This window comes from Anopheles ziemanni, chromosome 3 (genome assembly GCF_943734765.1).
Source record: "Anopheles ziemanni chromosome 3, idAnoZiCoDA_A2_x.2, whole genome shotgun sequence".
Classification (NCBI taxonomy): domain Eukaryota; kingdom Metazoa; phylum Arthropoda; class Insecta; order Diptera; family Culicidae; genus Anopheles; species Anopheles ziemanni.
The window spans coordinates 88,008,754-88,026,756 of record NC_080706.1 but is presented as its reverse complement, the minus strand read 5'-3'; the positions used below and the strand labels follow the sequence as shown (position 1 = coordinate 88,026,756).

At 43.5% G+C, this 18,003-nt stretch overlaps 2 protein-coding genes across 2 annotated transcripts; both read left to right on the top strand.

The window, feature by feature from the left end:
- Positions 1–6,406: 6,406 nt before the first annotated feature.
- Positions 6,407–13,347, top strand: LOC131285741 (pickpocket protein 28-like). Its single transcript, XM_058314597.1, has 6 exons — positions 6,407–6,495; positions 6,562–7,315; positions 7,397–7,557; positions 7,625–7,981; positions 8,044–8,273; positions 13,073–13,347. The coding sequence occupies exons 1-6, from the start codon at positions 6,407–6,409 to the stop codon at positions 13,345–13,347; spliced, it is 1,866 nt and encodes a 621-aa protein (XP_058170580.1).
- Positions 13,348–16,949: 3,602 nt separating this feature from the next.
- On the top strand, positions 16,950–17,554 carry LOC131285740 (uncharacterized). The gene is made up of 3 exons (XM_058314596.1): positions 16,950–17,018; positions 17,109–17,225; positions 17,288–17,554. The coding sequence occupies exons 1-3, from the start codon at positions 16,950–16,952 to the stop codon at positions 17,552–17,554; spliced, it is 453 nt and encodes a 150-aa protein (XP_058170579.1).
- The last annotated feature ends 449 nt before the right edge of the window (positions 17,555–18,003 follow it).

Here is an 18,003-nt window from a genome sequence, read left to right as displayed (position 1 = left end):
GGCCTTTAAACGGCTGTTTAAAACTGCGTATTAAAAACTTCATTCAACCAAAACAAAGCAAAATTAATTGTTAATCAGAACTCAAGCAACAACGGTAAACGCTATGAGCTGTCAATTGTAAAAAAATCGCGTACTGCGGGGATCTACTGTAATGTTACATTGGATTAGCCACTTTAGACGGTTTGTTTATTTGAATTGTGTTTTGCTTAATTAAAATTTTCCTGAAAAACAATAAATTTAATTAATTATTCTTGTTTGCGAATTCATTATGCAAAATGCAAATTTGTAAGTCGACCTTACGCACGATTCCCAAGCATTTTGATACATTATTCGCGAACCCCGAGCATTGTTTCACCGGAGACTTTGGCTCTTAACGGGTCCGCGCGGTAAACTGACACTCTGCGAGATAATTGATTACGGTGCGTAGGGCCGATGCGTCTCCCCGGTTGACATTCGAGCCGGACATTCGACAAGCGCCATTAATAATGCTCCGGGGAGCGCGCGCGATGGAGATGTTACAATCCGAACGGCCAAAAAGTGCGTTGGAGTTTATAATTCGACAATCGTGCGCACGATCGGGCACGAAAATGAAGTTTTGCGAAAATGGGTTGTAAAATCTTTTACGAACCATATTAATCTCCTCCGGGTTTATCGAATCGCGCCGATCGCGACGGAATATGGCCTGGGAAGTTCGGAACTGATTGGTCATGCGACTTTATTGAACTTTGCTGAAATGGCTTTCGTCTCACGATGTGCGGAGTGTTTATTCTTTTTTAGTTTTGATGAATGTTCCAAATGGAAAACTAAACTCTGCCGGTAGGCCATCGCTTCGAAGCACCTACGCCATGCGACAAACTTTTGCCAACGCCGGCCATTTACCAATGGAGGCGCATCTGTCACGCACATGCGATTGAGGGTTGGCGCTCATGAAATGTTTATTCTAATTTTTGTTTTATTGAGACATTAAAATGTAGACGACCTAAGCTGGTGATGCTGGTCGACTGCGGGTATGGGCAGGAAAAGCAGCATTTATTTAACTTTATACTCCTGTGTGTGTGTATGTAAGTTTTTATTCTTCTTTTCAGCGGACAGAAATATCGCGGCACCACCCAAAAAATCGTCTAAGGCGATTACGTCCACCGTGGCGGAACAGGAAGGGCTTGTAACTTGTGTGTATGTGTGTGTTGGGTTGGTAAGTCAATGATGACAATTGTGAACGAATGATGTGATCTCATCTTGCACACACTGTTTTCTACATCGGTGACATCAGTGGGATTTTATTTGCGCCACCCAATGCATAACCATTCCGTCTAGTTCCGCACCAGAACCATAGATCACCCCCATATCCCGGGCGGCGATTTGTCTTAACGATCCTTTGCCGGACGAACTCTGTGCCCAACTTTATTGACCCCTCTCTCCACCTCCCCCTAATTCCCTCCTAAAAAAAAAAAAAACAAAAGGAGTTCGCATTTGTTTGGAAACTTTGTTTTCTTCAATTTTTCAGCTAGGGTTTTAGGGAATGTGTTCCATTAGAAAAAAAGTACCCCCCTTCCCCACTCCCGGGCTCGTGTTTAGCGTTTCGTGGAACTCGCCTCTCGCCGATAGACGCCCGCGTCGTTAATGTCAACTGGGCACTTTTTTCCTTCTTTACTTTTATATCTCGTGCACCATCGTAAAACTTAATCGAACGCGCACTATCGTCCACTTGGCCGGGGATTGGCATTAAAAATATTTTCGCGTCACATTTGAGTAACGGACAACGGGCCACAAAACCGGGAGGAAGGAATCTATCTACCGGCGGAGTGGAAGAAAAAAGAAAAGGAAACCTAAACTGAACGACTTCATTCCGATCGGGTCCTCCGGGCCATTGACGGACGGTTGTTCCGAAGAGAGATGATGAAGATTTTATGGCGGTCGGCTTGGTAATTTTTTTAATGCCTCCCTTCTTATGCGATCCATATCCTCCTCCTGGCTGGAAGTGGCGTTCCAGTCGAGTGACATTTTTCTTCTGCGGTTTTAGAGATTTCCCTTTTATTTTCACCGCCTAAGCCGGCGGGTGAATTGATAAACGCAAACATCCAACGCATCCAACAACTAGGATTCCGATTCGAAGTGGCCGTTCGCCCGAAACCTCGGCCCGTAACAGCTGATGTTTTGCGCAGTTTTGTCACGATCGTGTCAATTTATGCTTTCGGGTAAATTATGTAGATTCCCTTCGCGTCGTGGGCCGGCTCGCGGGGCCTGGCATTTGATTTTAATTTAACTTTTCTCCCTTTTGCCCCAGCTCCTACGGTTTTTTTTTGTTTTCAGAGGCGTGATTTACCGCGGGTAAACATTCCGGGAAAAGATTGATGCCGTGCGGATTTGTTTAGCTTCTTCGCAAGTGCGTCAAAAAACGCGTGCTGTCCACTTATCAGTCAACCCGCGGGATAGTTTTGCGGTTGGGGACCGTTTAAGCAACAGCTTCGAGCGTGCGTGAAGATGAAAGTAAAAAAAAAAAAAACGAGGGCATATCTATGCTGCGGACCTAGACAGACACAACAATGCTACCGAAAAAAAAAATAATAATGATGCGGTCCTTTAGTTTAGGGCACCCGTTTGACGATCGTTTCGATGGGCGGCTTATTAGAAGAAACACAATAAAAAAAAACACAAGGGAAAAGGGAGCGAGACTCGTAAATTGCCGTGACAAACGACGCGTTAGCGTGGACTATTTTTCCCTCACGGTGGAAAATGGCCGTTTGGTGGGGTGGGGTGAAGATTTACGTACGATTGCTAATTGGTGCTGGTGATTTTTGTGTTTTGGTTTGTTCCGTTTTTCCACCCCAGCAAAGCATGTAGGGCAGGGGTTGGCACGCGTACCTTAAACGATGTTTTCCTGTTTTGAAAGTGATATTAAACCCTTTTTAATAGAGCATCAATTTTCTAATGCCGTTAGTAAGATAAACGTAATATAACATATTTCAAAGTTTTGTTTTAAACTGTAAATTTGATTGTTATTTTCATTCAATATTTACTTTTTTAACATATCATTCGTTTGTTGTATTTTAAATAAATTTCGTTAATTAAATATGGATTTATTGTTCTACTTAAATTATGTCACTGTTCTCTAGCGTTGATACTCTCAGTAATTAAAATAATACAGCTTCAAGAGGTGTTGATTTTATTTTGCTATGGTATTGAAATGCTTTCGTTTAGTGTAGTTATTATGGATGTAAATCAAACATGTTATATTGCTGCTGGATTGTAGACGAGATTCACGAAACTGGATAATTTTAGGAGGGTCAATACAAAATACGATCGAAAAAGTATCTTCTAGTGTTGAACACTACGTTCATCAGTATCAACGTACCTTTTTAGGAAGAAACAAGAGTGATATCGTGAACAAGTCCGTTAAGAATTCAACTGGATTTTTTCTATGTTGTTTTAATTTTTTTTTTTTAAGCGCCGAACAAAATCAGCGTAGGTTGGACTTGACCACCGGGCCGGACTTTGCCGACCCCTGATCTAGAGCACCATCAGTTCTTATTTTTTATTTCCCTTCCGATCGAACCTTTCAAGGGCTTGCGAGCACCCACCTCTCCCCACCCTGAGGAAGGTGTTTTTGGATGATTTGTTGATGGCGCGAGTGATTCGTTAAATTTAAATTAAGTCATACATTGGTGCCCAGAGGTGAGGACCGTTCCGCCGGTGAGAAAACCGTGAGAAACGACCTGATTTTAGCGCGTGGGCGATTTTCGATGGGATGAATATTTAAGTTCTTCTGTTCAAACCTAAACGGGAGAGATCCTCTCAACGAACAAACAAAAACAAAAAATGGGAAAAAACACACGCACGGAATAACGAGTTTATGCGTTCACATAAAACAAAAATAATGGCACCAAAAATGTGCCGCCATTTGGCTGCAGGTTTTCGGCCAGCCTTCCCCCTGCCTTCCAGTGCGTGAGGGAAGAAGCCTACAGCCGAAAATACCACCGTGTCGTCACAGAGTGGTATAATAAAATTGTTCCATGATTCCATCGCGAGCCGGTCGATCGGATTTTATCGTGGCCCAGCGAATCAAGTCGTAGGGCCCTTCGTTCCTCCTGGAACACGCGCGAGCGCGTGTGTGTGTGAATTTTGGACATTTTCTGGCAGGATACAATTTAATTTATGATGCCTGCGGCTGTGGAACCATTTGTCATGCGATTATTAAATATATTGCCAACGGTTTGAGTGGCGTTTTGATGCATGGAGCGTTTTTGGCAAAATCTTGTTCCCTCCCGTGAGCGAAGGGCCTGCCTTGCAAAGGGAAATGCTGGTTGGACGGAGGATTTTAGTTCAATATTTTATAATCATCAGAAAAAAAATGGATAAAATACATGACCCAAGCAAACATATCGAAATGTGTGAAATCAATCTTATGTTGAAGAAAAATTCCAACTCGATCTCCGGAGACGATATGCTCGTTACTGTAGAATGTTTTCGACCGCATGTTAATTCGGCAACAATTTGAAACACACCATTTTTCACGATCCCGATGGTTGGTGTGGACTTCATTTTAATTTTTTTATTTTGGTGGACGTATGAGATCATTAAGATAACATTAATCATCGCTGCGTTGGAGCAGAGCGTCTATCTTCAAGATCAGTTCCCTCGTCAGCCGCGCGACACGTGGTTGCAATTAACGCCTCGCTGTTTTGCGCATTATTGTCACAAGCGGGCCTTCACGAAGGCAAACTGCAACTGCATATCGATGCACTCCAATTGGAACAAAGATAAAGAAAAAATTCGAAAACTATACTTGCCGACAAATTATATCACATTTTTTAACGACCCATTGTTTCGAATGCGGGAGTTGACGTATCGATCGCACCTCGGACCACACACTCGCTAGTTTTCCTAGCTGATGACTCTATCCGAACCGTCGTTAGCCGGCGCTTTGTCGGTGCTCGTTAAACAAAGCGAATTAGTGGATATGATAGGACCCACGGGTGATGCACTTTTTCCTCTATTTTTCAACCCACCACCCCTCGGGGTGGGAAGCGGGGAACACCGGTAGCGTTGTGGGGCCGGTTTTAATGGGTGTTTAGTGGCGCTTTACGACCCGTGCCGGCCCGTGGGTGTCCGTTTTACGAGCGGCCAGCGGGAGTGAGTTAGTTTTCCCGATCGAATGCTAATGCACATCAGAACCGGGAAGCGGGGAAAGGGAGGGCTCGGAGAGGATAGTTAAGAATCTGTCGCGGATTTGTCCGGTGCCGTGTCAAGGTCGGTTCGACGTTGGACGAGGGTTTTTTGCGCACGACATCGTTAAACATTCATCTGGTTAGATTATGCACTGCATTGTTGAACGAAAGTTTACAAACCCGTTCCGAATGTTAGTAACGTTCTTTTCGTTGATAAAAATTCATATTTTTTTACATTTTACGAAATACATATTTTTCAAAATCATAAATTTGTTTCAAAAAGATTCTCTGTTTCGCTTCGAATCCTTTAGTTTGCTAGTATATTTTCATCTTAGTTCGACAAATGGTATTTACCTTTTACGTATTTCGTTTATATATCTTCTTTCATGATACATACGTTTTTTTTTAATTTTCAATAACTTACCATTTTAACCTTTGACCTATTGTTACTTTTACTTCGAGTGGCAAATGTAGGAGGTGTCAAACCTAAAAGATTTATTGAAAATATTTGTAACATAAAAGTATTTTATTTTTTTATAAAAAAACGTTTGTTGATTGTGCAAACTATGGCAATTTTGAGCACAAACATTGTCAATATTCTCTTTGTTTTGTTGGCTTAATCTAAAACTAATCTTAATATGGGAATTAAAGGTTCTAAGTTTTTTCTCCTAACGTTTTGGTATATTTTATTTGCAGAATTATTTAAAACGAGCAAAGTATTCCTCAACAACAATATACCTCGAAAAATGGTCATAGATGATGAATTAAACAATTACCTAGGTCGATTACGTTCCTAATTATCCAACTAAGCTCACTAAAGATAAAGTTTTGAATAAAAAACGCAGGTCATTTTTGTGCTTAACGTACCGTTAATTTTCTTTGTACATAATACGACGTCAATTTGTGTATATGAGAAACATGTAGATTTGTCTTATCGGAATTTAACATATCGTAAAAACAACTTGTTTGATTAACGAAACCAGTTTCATTTGGTCGGAAGTTCCGACATCCCTGGAGCAAGGATCAACTTGTTCGATAGGGATCCAGCTGTTGTATAATGCATCGTAGCCAGCATGCAACTGGTTGTCATTGGTGAACCAATAAAATGTTAAGTATGACTGTGACCATGATTATACACCCGTTAGTGCCGGTTCGTACGCTTAAGAGCAAGTGTCCTGTGGTGGCTGTTCTCCTGTCGCTGGTGTTGTGGAAAATTCCATCCGATGTCACCCATCCGTTACATGAAAAATATCGCACGCGAGTACCTGGCGGCGAGCTCATGCCATGGAATACCGTACGTGGTGCACCCGAAACTGTCGATTATCGAAAGGTGAATACTCACGTTTCTTCTTGCATTAAAACTAATCATATTTAGTGTGCAATTGTTTCCCCTTAGAGTGTGTTGGTCGGTGCTGGTGGTCGTCTCGCTGTGCGTTTGCATCGCGGCCATCGTTATCGGGCACCAGAAGTGGATCGAAAAGCCGATCCTGGTTAGCTTCTCGCCGAAGCAGATACCCATCTGGCAGATTCCGTTTCCGGCCATCACCGTGTGCCCGCAGACGCGCGTCGACGTGGAGTGCTTCAACGTGACGGACGTGTACCGGAGGGCACGCCATGCGAACCACACGCTGACCGAGGACGAGTGGCGTAAACTGCGCGCCCTCACGCACGTCTGTTCGGCGATCATGCGTCCGAAGCATGACTACTACGATGCCGATACGGGGACGAACGGTAGCCGGCAGCAGGCGGGTGAGGACGAGCACGTCGTCCAGCAGCTGATCAACATGTCCATACCGACGGACGAGCGGTTCATTTCGTGCATGTGGAGCTTTAACTTTCACCCCTGCCAGCGGTTCTGGGCTCGAAAGGTTACTGAGAATGGTATCTGCTACAGCTTCAATATGCTCTCGTCGGCGGAGTTGTTTACGGCGGATCAGGAATTTCGCGAGAAGGAAGTCAACCCGGACCAGGGTGGAATACACAGGTTTCATGCGGCCAACATCCGCAGTACGGGCTGGACGATGGAGAATGGGTACACGGACACGGAGGACCTGCTGGCGTACCCTCGGAGGACGGCCAGTGCTGGGTTCAAGGGTGGAGTAATAATGCTGGTCAAGACGCTCGAACAGAATCGGGAATATGTTTGCTCGGTGAGTCCTTGTCTTGGAGGATTATACCTAACGTTAGGACAAACACTGTACTTGTTTCCTCATCCTCTAACATATCTCCAGGGAGCCCTGCAAGGCTACAAGGTGACGATCCATGCACCGGACGAGATCCCACGGCTCAGCGAGTACCACATTCGTGTGTCACCGATGCAGGCCGTTTCGATCATCGTCAAACCACGCATGCTGACCACGCAGAAGAGTTTACACCGGTTCTCGCCATCCAAGTAATACAATACCCGCGCTGACCATGTGAGGCGTTCCGCTCAGATTTGTCTTCCTTCCCCAAACCAGGCGACAGTGCTACTTCTCCGACGAACGGACGTTGCGCTTTTTCCGGGTGTACAACGAGCAGAACTGCGAGTTCGAGTGTCTCACCAACTACACGCTGGAGACGTGCGGTTGCGTGACGTTCGCCATGCCTCGGCTCAACACCACACCGGTTTGCAGGGCGCACGAAATGAAGTGCTACGAGAGTGCGGTCCAGCGGCTGATGGAACTGGAAGAGATGACGACCGATACGGACCAGGAGCTGTGCGATTGCCTGCCGACCTGCACGACGCTCAAGTACGACGTGGAGCTGTCCAACGACGATCTGAACCTCAAAGCGATGCTCGACTCCATCGTAAAGGACGAATCCGGACTGCAAGGGTACGTGGTGCTAATTGTAAGACCTGGATATGACGTTTGAACCTTGTTTTGCCTCCCCGCAGCAACGACCTGATGCTCCTGTACGTGTACTATAAGGACAACAAGTTCATCTACACCGAGCGCGTCGAGTACATGAGCTTCACCAGCGAGCTGGCCAACTTTGGCGGCACGCTTGCCCTGCTGACCGGCATGAGCTTGACCAGCTTCGCCGAAATCGTCTACTATCTGGCCGTGCGTCCGGTTTGCCTCTGGTCGAGCTCGAAGTACGGCAAGGCCAAAGTTGGCGACGACGGTACTGAGCAACGTTCCGGGGCGCACTCGGTGCTTCCCGTGCGGCCATGGATTCCCTGAGCAGAGGCCGCGCGCGCCTCGGATGGAATGTAATTTTACGACCGGCACGTGAGGTTATCGGTGGCGCATTCGAGCGTTCCAGTAATATTGGTTTACTTCAATTTTATTTTATTCGCTCCGTACTTCTAACGCTTTTCTCTCTAGTTTGCGGTTTCGATCGGGGCGCGGAACCGTGGTAATGAATTTTAATAGCTTCACCCCGCATCGGGACTCAGCATCGTGGACACAGGGAACAGCACCCGGGTCGTAAATGATCTCCCGCTCCGATGGGTGGAGTGGTGTTTGGTCGCTAAACCCATTCCGGTGACACTGGCGGAGTTGCGAATTCCCGTTGCGAACACACTTAATGTATGCTAATTGATGGGAAGACCTTCCCCAGCTTCGCTGTCCGGATTTTATAAACTGCTACACAGTGTGCGTTGTTGGTTCTTTAGCTATAAGCTGCGGAAAAGTTGTATTATGTAAAATAAACCATCTCACTTTCTCGTCGCATTTTATTGGTTATCAAGTATAAGGAAGGAAAAAATCTATTCAATGCATTACGACGTAATTTTCTAAACACATTTCCTACTTGTCTTTCAACAACCGTAGCCGTTTGAAATCGCTACCATCTGTTTGAATGTCGGTCATTTTATAGCTTCACCTTGAACTTGTCCAACATATGGCTTCCGAACCGACCACAGGACCACTGGACGTCAGATATAAACATTCCAATACGTAATACCGAGTTCCTGTGCCAAAAATTCCAACCATCCCGAACTTGTGAAACAATAAACAAATCGTTTAACTCAACGTACAAGAAGGGCATCAAACTGGACTCCGAATCTCCGGCCTATCGTCAGCTGGAAGTGCATCGGGAGGCCCGAGCGCTTTAGTTTACGTTACAGGGCGTATTTGATGTGGAATGTGCACCCCTTAAATAAACACGTCCCTCGTGGACTGGGGGCGGTGTATCGGAATCGGAAAATTATGAAAACAACCCGCACGAGCGTCTTCGCTTGTTGCCTGCTGCCGGGTAGCTTCTTAACCCCTTGCCAGGAGCGTTCTCATCTATCGCCAAAGCGATATGAGAAGGTGTCGATACGTTTTGATACGCTTGTTTGCTGGTGGTCTAGTTTCGGCCTTTCGTTGAAGTTAAGCAATGAAAGCGTGCTGTAATTTAATGCCGAACAATAAATTAACATCTGTGCCCCGTGTGCGACGTGCGAGTGATTAAATAAACGGGAGGAAGTCTTTTTTCGGATGTTCTGACGGACGCTTCGAACTTCATACACCAATTTGAAGGCATTTTATTCGCCAGGGGAATGATGAATATACAGGTGTGTATAGAATTTGGTGAACTATTTTCTATGCCAACTGAATTAGAATAAATAATATAAACATCGGTTTGCTTTCGAACAGCGTAATAACTCCACCGAGTGGGTAGCTCGTCAAGGTTCTCGATGTTTGCTGCGGTGCGTCACAGATGGCTATGAATTCGACTAATTTATGTAACTTTTTAAGAGCTCATGGCGGCATCCGGTAATGAATTGATAACTAAGCATTTTCTTCAATGCCTGCCTGTAGATTTAAGAGCTCAGAAGAATGGCCATTTTCATAGCCACTTTAATTGGGTTGGATTAGGATATCAATATTTATCAGGTACGACGAAACCCCGACCATTTGGTACAACGCTAACTTTAAGGTCTGTGACAGCTTACTAACAATTTCAAACTTACTCTTGTACGTTTCGATGTATTTTTGTTTGCTTCTCTTCTGAATCGTGCGCTTTAAAGCTACGATTAGTGTGTGTGGGCTAGATCTTCTGCTAGGAAAAGAAAGCAAGGAATAAAGCAAACATCAAAACTTCCAGTTAGTGATGTACGATCGCAAATTTTAATCCCTCGTTAAACGAAGGTGGAAACAGCACACAATTCATTAACACTTTGCTAAGCAACGAATTTTCGTATACCGGTTTGCAAAAAAAACGTTTCCGACCAATGACAAATGGTTGCCGTTTATTTAAGAGTCGGCAAATTGTGGCTTTCCTCAGCGAGGCTTTGCAGAAACGTGTTTATTAGCATGACTTTTCTCCCCTTGTGAGATGGTTGCGCTACCGGGGGCCAATGTTGGCCAATAATTTATCGGGATTGTTAGGATCAAAATACACCGACACCGGTTCCTAGGATCATTTCTAATATTGGTGTCCGGTGTACGCTGGCTTCTAGCCCAACACTGCCAGCGTTTACATTTTTGGCGTAAAATATCGGTATTGGTGGGCCTCTGCCTGGACGAACTAAGTGGACCGATTTTGTCACATTCTGTTTGCTAATTTATCGATCCATGCTCTCCGTGTATCGTTTCAGCCGGTTCGATATTCAAATTTGAACAAATAATCATATGCAAACGTGCTCTAGTAATGCGCTCTCGCGCTTCTCCGTTACACGTTGGCTTAAAGATCGCCTGTACTTTGCACAAAAAGAATGGTTGCTATATTTTAGGGGATCATTTCGGAATTGTTCGACGGAATAAGGTGCTAATCTATGGGGGGTCATTTTTTAAAGAAGTATTCCATTTTCTTGCTGCTAATAATTGTCAATAGGGGAAAGCATTTGCATAGCAAATAATTTGGTACATTCGTTTCAATCAATTAAGATATTTAATAAAAGGACAGTACAACAGTTTCTTTATTTGGTTTTGAATTTATTTTCAAAACGTTGAGCCTGTATGTCGAGGATTGATTCTTCTAAAATTTTAACAATATTCAATGGATTTCATATGGGAGGAATTTGTATGCTCCTTGATTTTAATACCTTAAAATGAAACTTATATTTGGTCACAATCGAATTGTCGAAATCGGATCACAGAACTTTATATTTTTTAGTATTGTGTTTTATCTTGTTTTTCTATGCAAAGCTTCAAACCTTTCGCTCAGTTTCGCTATCTTTAGAATGGGTAATAAAAATATGGATCCCCCGCATAACACCTCTTCGTTCGGGGCTTTATGTGGGGATTTCGATAAAGACCGAATGTTACTTCCTTCTGGAAGTTGTTGTTTATCGTCGCTTCTCCGAGTAGGTCGCTATCAAAATTCGCAAATATGTCCAGCGAACGGTGCGGGAGGGACTCATTCAGATAAGCTTCCGATGGAAGGAAGATATAAAAATACTAGTATTATACTACGACTCCTTTCGGGAGATTGAAGAGCAAATGTCAGCTGTAGTGTCCAGGACTTCGGGCGAACAGTCCACGACCGGGCGACGCATGTGCGAACCGTGCAGGTGCGGGTGGAGTCGATTTTATCGCCCATTTTCATTTAATCGCGGCGAAGTAGAACGATACTAGGAGAAAACGGGGCAATAAAATCAAACGGCCAAGTGGCCGGGATAAATCGGCGGTCGGCTTTTGATGTTTGCGTCAACAACATCTCGGTCTACGGATGTTTTTCGTTTGCGAGGTAACTTTTTGGGGGCACGTCGGCGCTAGAAAAGATTCTTGCGACTAGTTTTAATGAGCTGGTCATCTTGGGAGCGTCGAAAGTTTTCGTCGCGTTTGATGAGCATCGTCGGATCAATAAGGTTTGCATTCTGAAGTGGCTCTAGTTTGACGGTTTCGACGTGAATTCTGTTTAGTTCTTTTATTTTATTTAAATACAAAATTTAAACGAACTTTAGTTGTCTTCAAAGACGCAACGTCATATTATCGAATGATCTTTTGTTACTTCTCCTCCAACTGTGCGATCGAACGAAAACCACTTACTTCGTATTCGAATAGATAAACAATAATTTAATGCACATTCTGAATATTTGAAGAATGCGACGTTTTGCATTTTTAGTTTCTGTTGCACGTTTTTTGTCGTAGAATGACATTGTCGGATGTCGGCAGCTCTTGAATCCCGCGAGTTCTGACACAAATCCTTTTGTTTATGACGGATCTGGACCGTTCGTCGCTGGCGTGGAGACAGATGGAGGCAGTATTTTCACTTGGAGACACACCAAGGAGGCCCTGACACGGTTGAAGCAGTAAGCAGATTACGTGCACTTCGACTGTTCGATGGCGCCACCGGCTTAAACAGTGAGACGATAGGATATTGAAGGAGTAATAAGTCTCACTGCTGTATAATAACTTCATCAGTTTCAACGAGAACTAATGACTATGCCCTATCTTGTCACACCTTCAGACGAGAACGTACTTCATTGTCAAGAATTTTAATGTGTGTTAAAATCGGTATAAATCTTGCGCAGTTCAATATGAACAGATGTATTGATTAATTTCATTACTTTCCGATAAAATCTGATGAAATGATGAGTCCGTTCTGCTGTGCTAGAAATATTTTCTTATTTGGAGAAACAGCTCTGACTTATGGCAGAATTCTTGAAAAATACATCATCCTTTGAAGTATGTAAGACTGTTTTTAAGCACTACTACCACTTTTTTTACCACTTTTGTATCACGCTTTCTAATAAATAATTTTAAAGTTAAAGGTTGTTGGGCTCTGTTGGTATCAGGTTTCAGAATAAATGGAAAATAATAGCTTCCTTGCAAAATATCTAGCTTTGAAAGGAGGAATCCCGTATTAACTTATACGTTTTGCTATGTTTTGGTGCTTTTTTTTTTGTAAAATATAAACTATTTATTTTATAAATAGATAAGGTGTACAAACAAAGCTTTCTTATACTCTATCATCACAAATACAGTGCACACTTAAGGACAATTACATCGATCGCAGCATCATTGTTTCCAATGATGTGGATGATGTAGTTTGCAAACAAACGAAGGACAACCTTCCGCTGCGCAATGCTTATATTCCCAAGCACTGGGAATCGGAGACACTCGAAGGACGACTGACACCCTGGAGCTTCATTCCTGATGCACTGCTGCAGCAGGTCCCAGGCGGCAATAACGCGAGTGCAGGAGGTGAACATGTGTTCCAGGGTGTCACACTCAACACAGAACATGCAGGAAGCCGAAGGCGTGCGTCCCATACGCATAAGCAGCTCTCCGTGCGGGATCTTGCCATTCGCAAGCAAATATAAGGTGGATCTTTGCTCCGCTGTTAGTTTGCTTCGGTGGATGTTGTTCCACACCTTTTTCCAGGTTGCCTTCGGATGGGACTGAATCTTGGCTGGGGGTAGTCTGTTCACTTGCAACCTGCGGAGGGCCTTGGTGGATAGCTGTGTTTTTACCGTAAATGGAGTGTACGCCAGTTGCAGGACAACACTGCGAAGGCACGGATAAGTAGACGGTATCAGTGTAATATCTGGGGGGTTTCCCGCACACAAGATGTGTTGGGCTCCAAATGGGAGGCTCTGATGTTCTGCAACATAGCGGTTTGTGAGTAGGGCTGCTGTCATCACGGCTGGGATGTGGAGGTTTAAGCCCCCACGGTCTCGTGGCAGGGCCAGCTGCTGGAGCGAGACACGTATACCCCCAGATTCGTTCCAGAGGAGAGACCCGATCAAACTTGTCACCTTGGCTATGTCCATTGCGCGAGGGCTACAAACTGACGCAACAAACCATAGCTTAGGGAGCAAGAATGAGTTGAGCAGCGTTACCTTTTGCAGCAGGTTTAAATCTCTCACCCTGTGCAGCCATACCAACTGACGAAAGTGATTGATAACAGTATCCCAATTGTGGCCCGCTGTTTCCCGGATACTGTTAGAGAACAGAATTCCAAGTAAACGGAGGCGTTCTACGGTGTGCAACCATGGCAGGCAGATTCTGTTCTCGGTTGTCACCATTCCGACGTCCAGAGCCGTGGTTTTAAGGACGTTTAACCTCGCTACAGAAGTGACTCCAAAGGCCTCAATTGCCGCTCTCACCCGCTGCTTTATGCATAGAATCTCGATTTATTTGGTTGTACTTTTGAGAACTGAAATCTATTTTTGGCCTTTATAATGTCCTTTTCTTTTAATGAACATAAAAATTAAATGCTAATCAAAAGTTTGGAATGGAATCCAAACATACTGTAATAAAAAATAAAAAGTTCGGCAAGAATATTTTTCACTCACTACCGATAGGTTATTTAACCACTACGAAATACATTTTTAAATAGAATGCACGTATATCACGTGTCATGAAGTATGTATGTTTGTTTTAAAATTGTCGCGGATTTGTTGATAAAAAATAGATTTGAAAGCTGATTTAAAAGTTTCAAAAGATGATTGTTCCTGTCTACAACAGCACAACAAAGATATAGGGCATAGACTAATAGGTACTGCACATTTCTCCCTCAAAGAATGCACGTATTAACAAACGACAAAGACTAAACCATAACGAAAAGGAACACACAATAAAACAATTAAAGTTTATGAGTCCGCGTGCAGCGGGGAGAATACACTTTCACGGTCACGGTATGTAAATCGGTTTCTGTGGGAGGCAGCCGCCAACCACCACCCGGCGACGCAAGCATAACTCATCTCCGAAACATACCACACCGCACGCATTATTAAATCTTTTCAACAGTCCCGATGGCATGGAACAGCTCACGGCTGTCCCTTCGGTGTCGGTAGTGAAAGCAGTTCAGTCCATAACGTCGGTCTTGGGTAGACTTTTCCTCGCCCTTTCCCGCGCTCCCATACGCCACCCGTTTAAAGCCGTCGAAGGGTCCACTGTCAACAAACTGTCGCACGCATAATGCCGCATTGCATTCTTTATACAGATTTTAGATTTATTTTATTTTTTTATTCCTTTTGAGCACGAGCGACATAATTTATGATTGGGTACTTCGTTGATCCAGAACATGCAGGGTTTCATGAGAAGAAGGGAAAATGTGTAGTTAGAGGAAGAGAAAATATGAAGAAGAATGAAACAGTTGCATATTTGGTATCATGCTCGATTTGATCCACACGTGGGTGACAAATTGTTGGAGATTAGGAAGCTGGAAAGCTGGAATGTGTTTGTTTGCCGAAGTGCCATTGCTTTATCGCATCGCATGTGATGACATGGAATGAAATTTCATCAAGGGAATATCAAATTACGTGAAAACAAATTAAAATAATGGAAAATTACACTATAAGAGTTTTTGATCAATATAAAAAATGAAGATTAAATAAAACAATAACTTTGAGGATTTTAAGGAGTGTAGACTCTTGGCATTAGGCACCTTGATATTGTGCGGATACCGGATATGCCATACACCTTTGTAAACCTACCTGATAGAATTAAGAACCTTGAACTACTTGAAGTAGAACCATGGTCTAATGTAATACCCTGGTCAAATACTGTAGAGCATTTTGACAAATCGTCAGAAGAAAAATACAAGAAACATTTGACAGACCGGTTAATGTTGTTTGATTTTAGAACGACCGTTGTGTTGGGGAGTGCTATTGCGGTTGTGGTAATTGTGTTTGTTTTAAGCAAAATTTTGCATAATTTGAGCGCACACGAAGGCAGATTTGCAAGGAAGGCTCACTGCCACGGTTACCTGGCCGTCGGCGTTCGGGAGCACTACTTCCGGAAGGTGCTGTCTCGGTTTCTTAGGCTACTGAAGTTAACCAAAGATCCCGCGTTGCATATTGCTATTGGTCAGGTGTTTGCGTACACGTTGAACGGTCTTCCAAAGTGCGAAACGGTCAACGGAACAGTAGGCAATGTGGACTACGAAACGCTGTCTTGCTTCTTGTTCAAGCTAGTTAAGCAGGTGAATGAAACACATGCCTATCTGAAGCAGGCTTGTGCTATCTGGTTGCCGCCGAAAACTGCAGAAAGTTGCTGCCGATACGAAGTTGTCCCAGATAGGCGTTCTCATCAAGGTATCCGATGAGTAAGGATGGGTCCTCCAGAAAAGAGAAAATTGTCGTCGTTTTCCCTTTGTTTATAAACAATATTTGACACTTAAGTTTATTCAATATGGTGGACATGAAATCCCCTATTCCATAACCGTAGTCATTAACCGTGCTCACTCTCTTTCGGAGCCGACCGTCGAGCTGAGCAGACGTGTCGTCTATGTATCTTCGGTCTTTTGGTCATTGTGTGCGTGTATAATTCCGAAATGGATTAACTTTAGTTTTTATCCGTAAACGTCGCCCTGCAGTTTTTCTATCCTTCCTGACTATGGTGTGGTACGAGGCCCCCTTTTGGGTGCCGTTTACAGGAGAAGTTTTTTTTTATAATTTTCCTTAGATTTGTAGATTTGTTTTGCGCACAACAGCTGGTAAAAGATTTATCGCATCTAGGATCTCAACTGTTTTTCTTTTGATAACGGAAAACGGATGTTTGAATCGTGTGTGTCCCTGTAGTGCTTACAGAGACCTCTAGGGAGTGATAGAGGAAAGTCAGGTGTGTAGTAGTGATGGGCGCGTTGATTCGAACCTACCGGGTTGGAGTCATCCGTAAGTGTGCCGGAGCGGTTCGGATCGTATTTGAAATACCAACGAGGGTCGGTTCGGTGTAGCTCGTTGGGTTCTGTATATTTAATAGCTTAAAGTGATGGGAAAAAAAGTTCATTTAACGGAGCAGTGCAGTTATCAAATTCTACGCTTTTATTGTTAAATTATTAAGTTTTAGTTGAATGTTGCCTGAACTGAAAGAGATTAATGAACAGGATGAAAAAGAATAATCAATGAAAGATTCATATCGCAATATCAACCGTTCATACATTATAGTCCATCGCAGTAGTCTGGAAAACGTTCAACAAATGGCGTCGTTATTGCGAGCAAATCGTTTTATTCGATTCGTGTTACGAAAATTTCATTGTATAATAGAAGTAAAGTTTATCAATTTTAGCAATTGAATCGTTTCTTTTCTAGTTTAAAATATATCGCTAAGGGCTTTGTTCTTTTCGTTCTTATAAAAGGATAGTCATACACCGGATACACCGTTACGAAACAAACCGAAAATGAGTCCACCAGCTGACCATGAGCTGCTTCCTGGGATGTCGCCGAAAGTGTTCCGAGAGACGGACTACGAACTCGTAAGTGTTACAATGGGTATTTGTTTTGAAATAAAATAAAATATCATTCGACTTTTCCTCAGCATCTCGGTCCTATCCCGGCAACAGGGAACGAGGCAAAGGAAAGTAATTATAAGAATCCCGAGTACTTCTCGTACCACAACTATTCGTTCTACGACATCGGGCGTGCGATTGGGTGTGCGTACCGTGTGCAACCGAGTGCATTATCAAACAAAGCTCAATCATTCCGACTACCTTGGCAAAATACAGAGGAAGTTCCGGACGATCGCGTGGAGAACTGTCCAAAGTGTCCAGAGAACGATAAATCACGGGAAAATGATATAAAATAATTGGTGCTAAATCAGGAAGTATGTTTATTTAAAGAAGGTTATGATCATATTTATAAACACCAGGGTAAACTCCAAGGTTGGAACTTCACAATAATTTGTCGAGGCGAACTATATGCGTTTTACGTGTCATTGCATTCATAAGTGGCAAAACGACACCCGTTCCATCTCGGCTGTGGCAATGTATAGCTGGCTATAACTTGAACCGGTTTACCGAGAAGAAACGTGTGCTTTTTTTCAACGATTCCATACTTTACTTACCTGATTTTGAGAAGCTGCAATTCGCCTAACAAGTAAATAGAAAACTTGACTGAAGACAGATGCTGAGGAAACGCAATGGCTGACGTCTCAATGGCATACATCCAACAGTGTTATTGAGAGAGTCGAAGAGAGAATGTTGAAATTCATCCGGTTTGCCGTTGGGTAATATTGAGTGTCGGATTTTTCGGTGC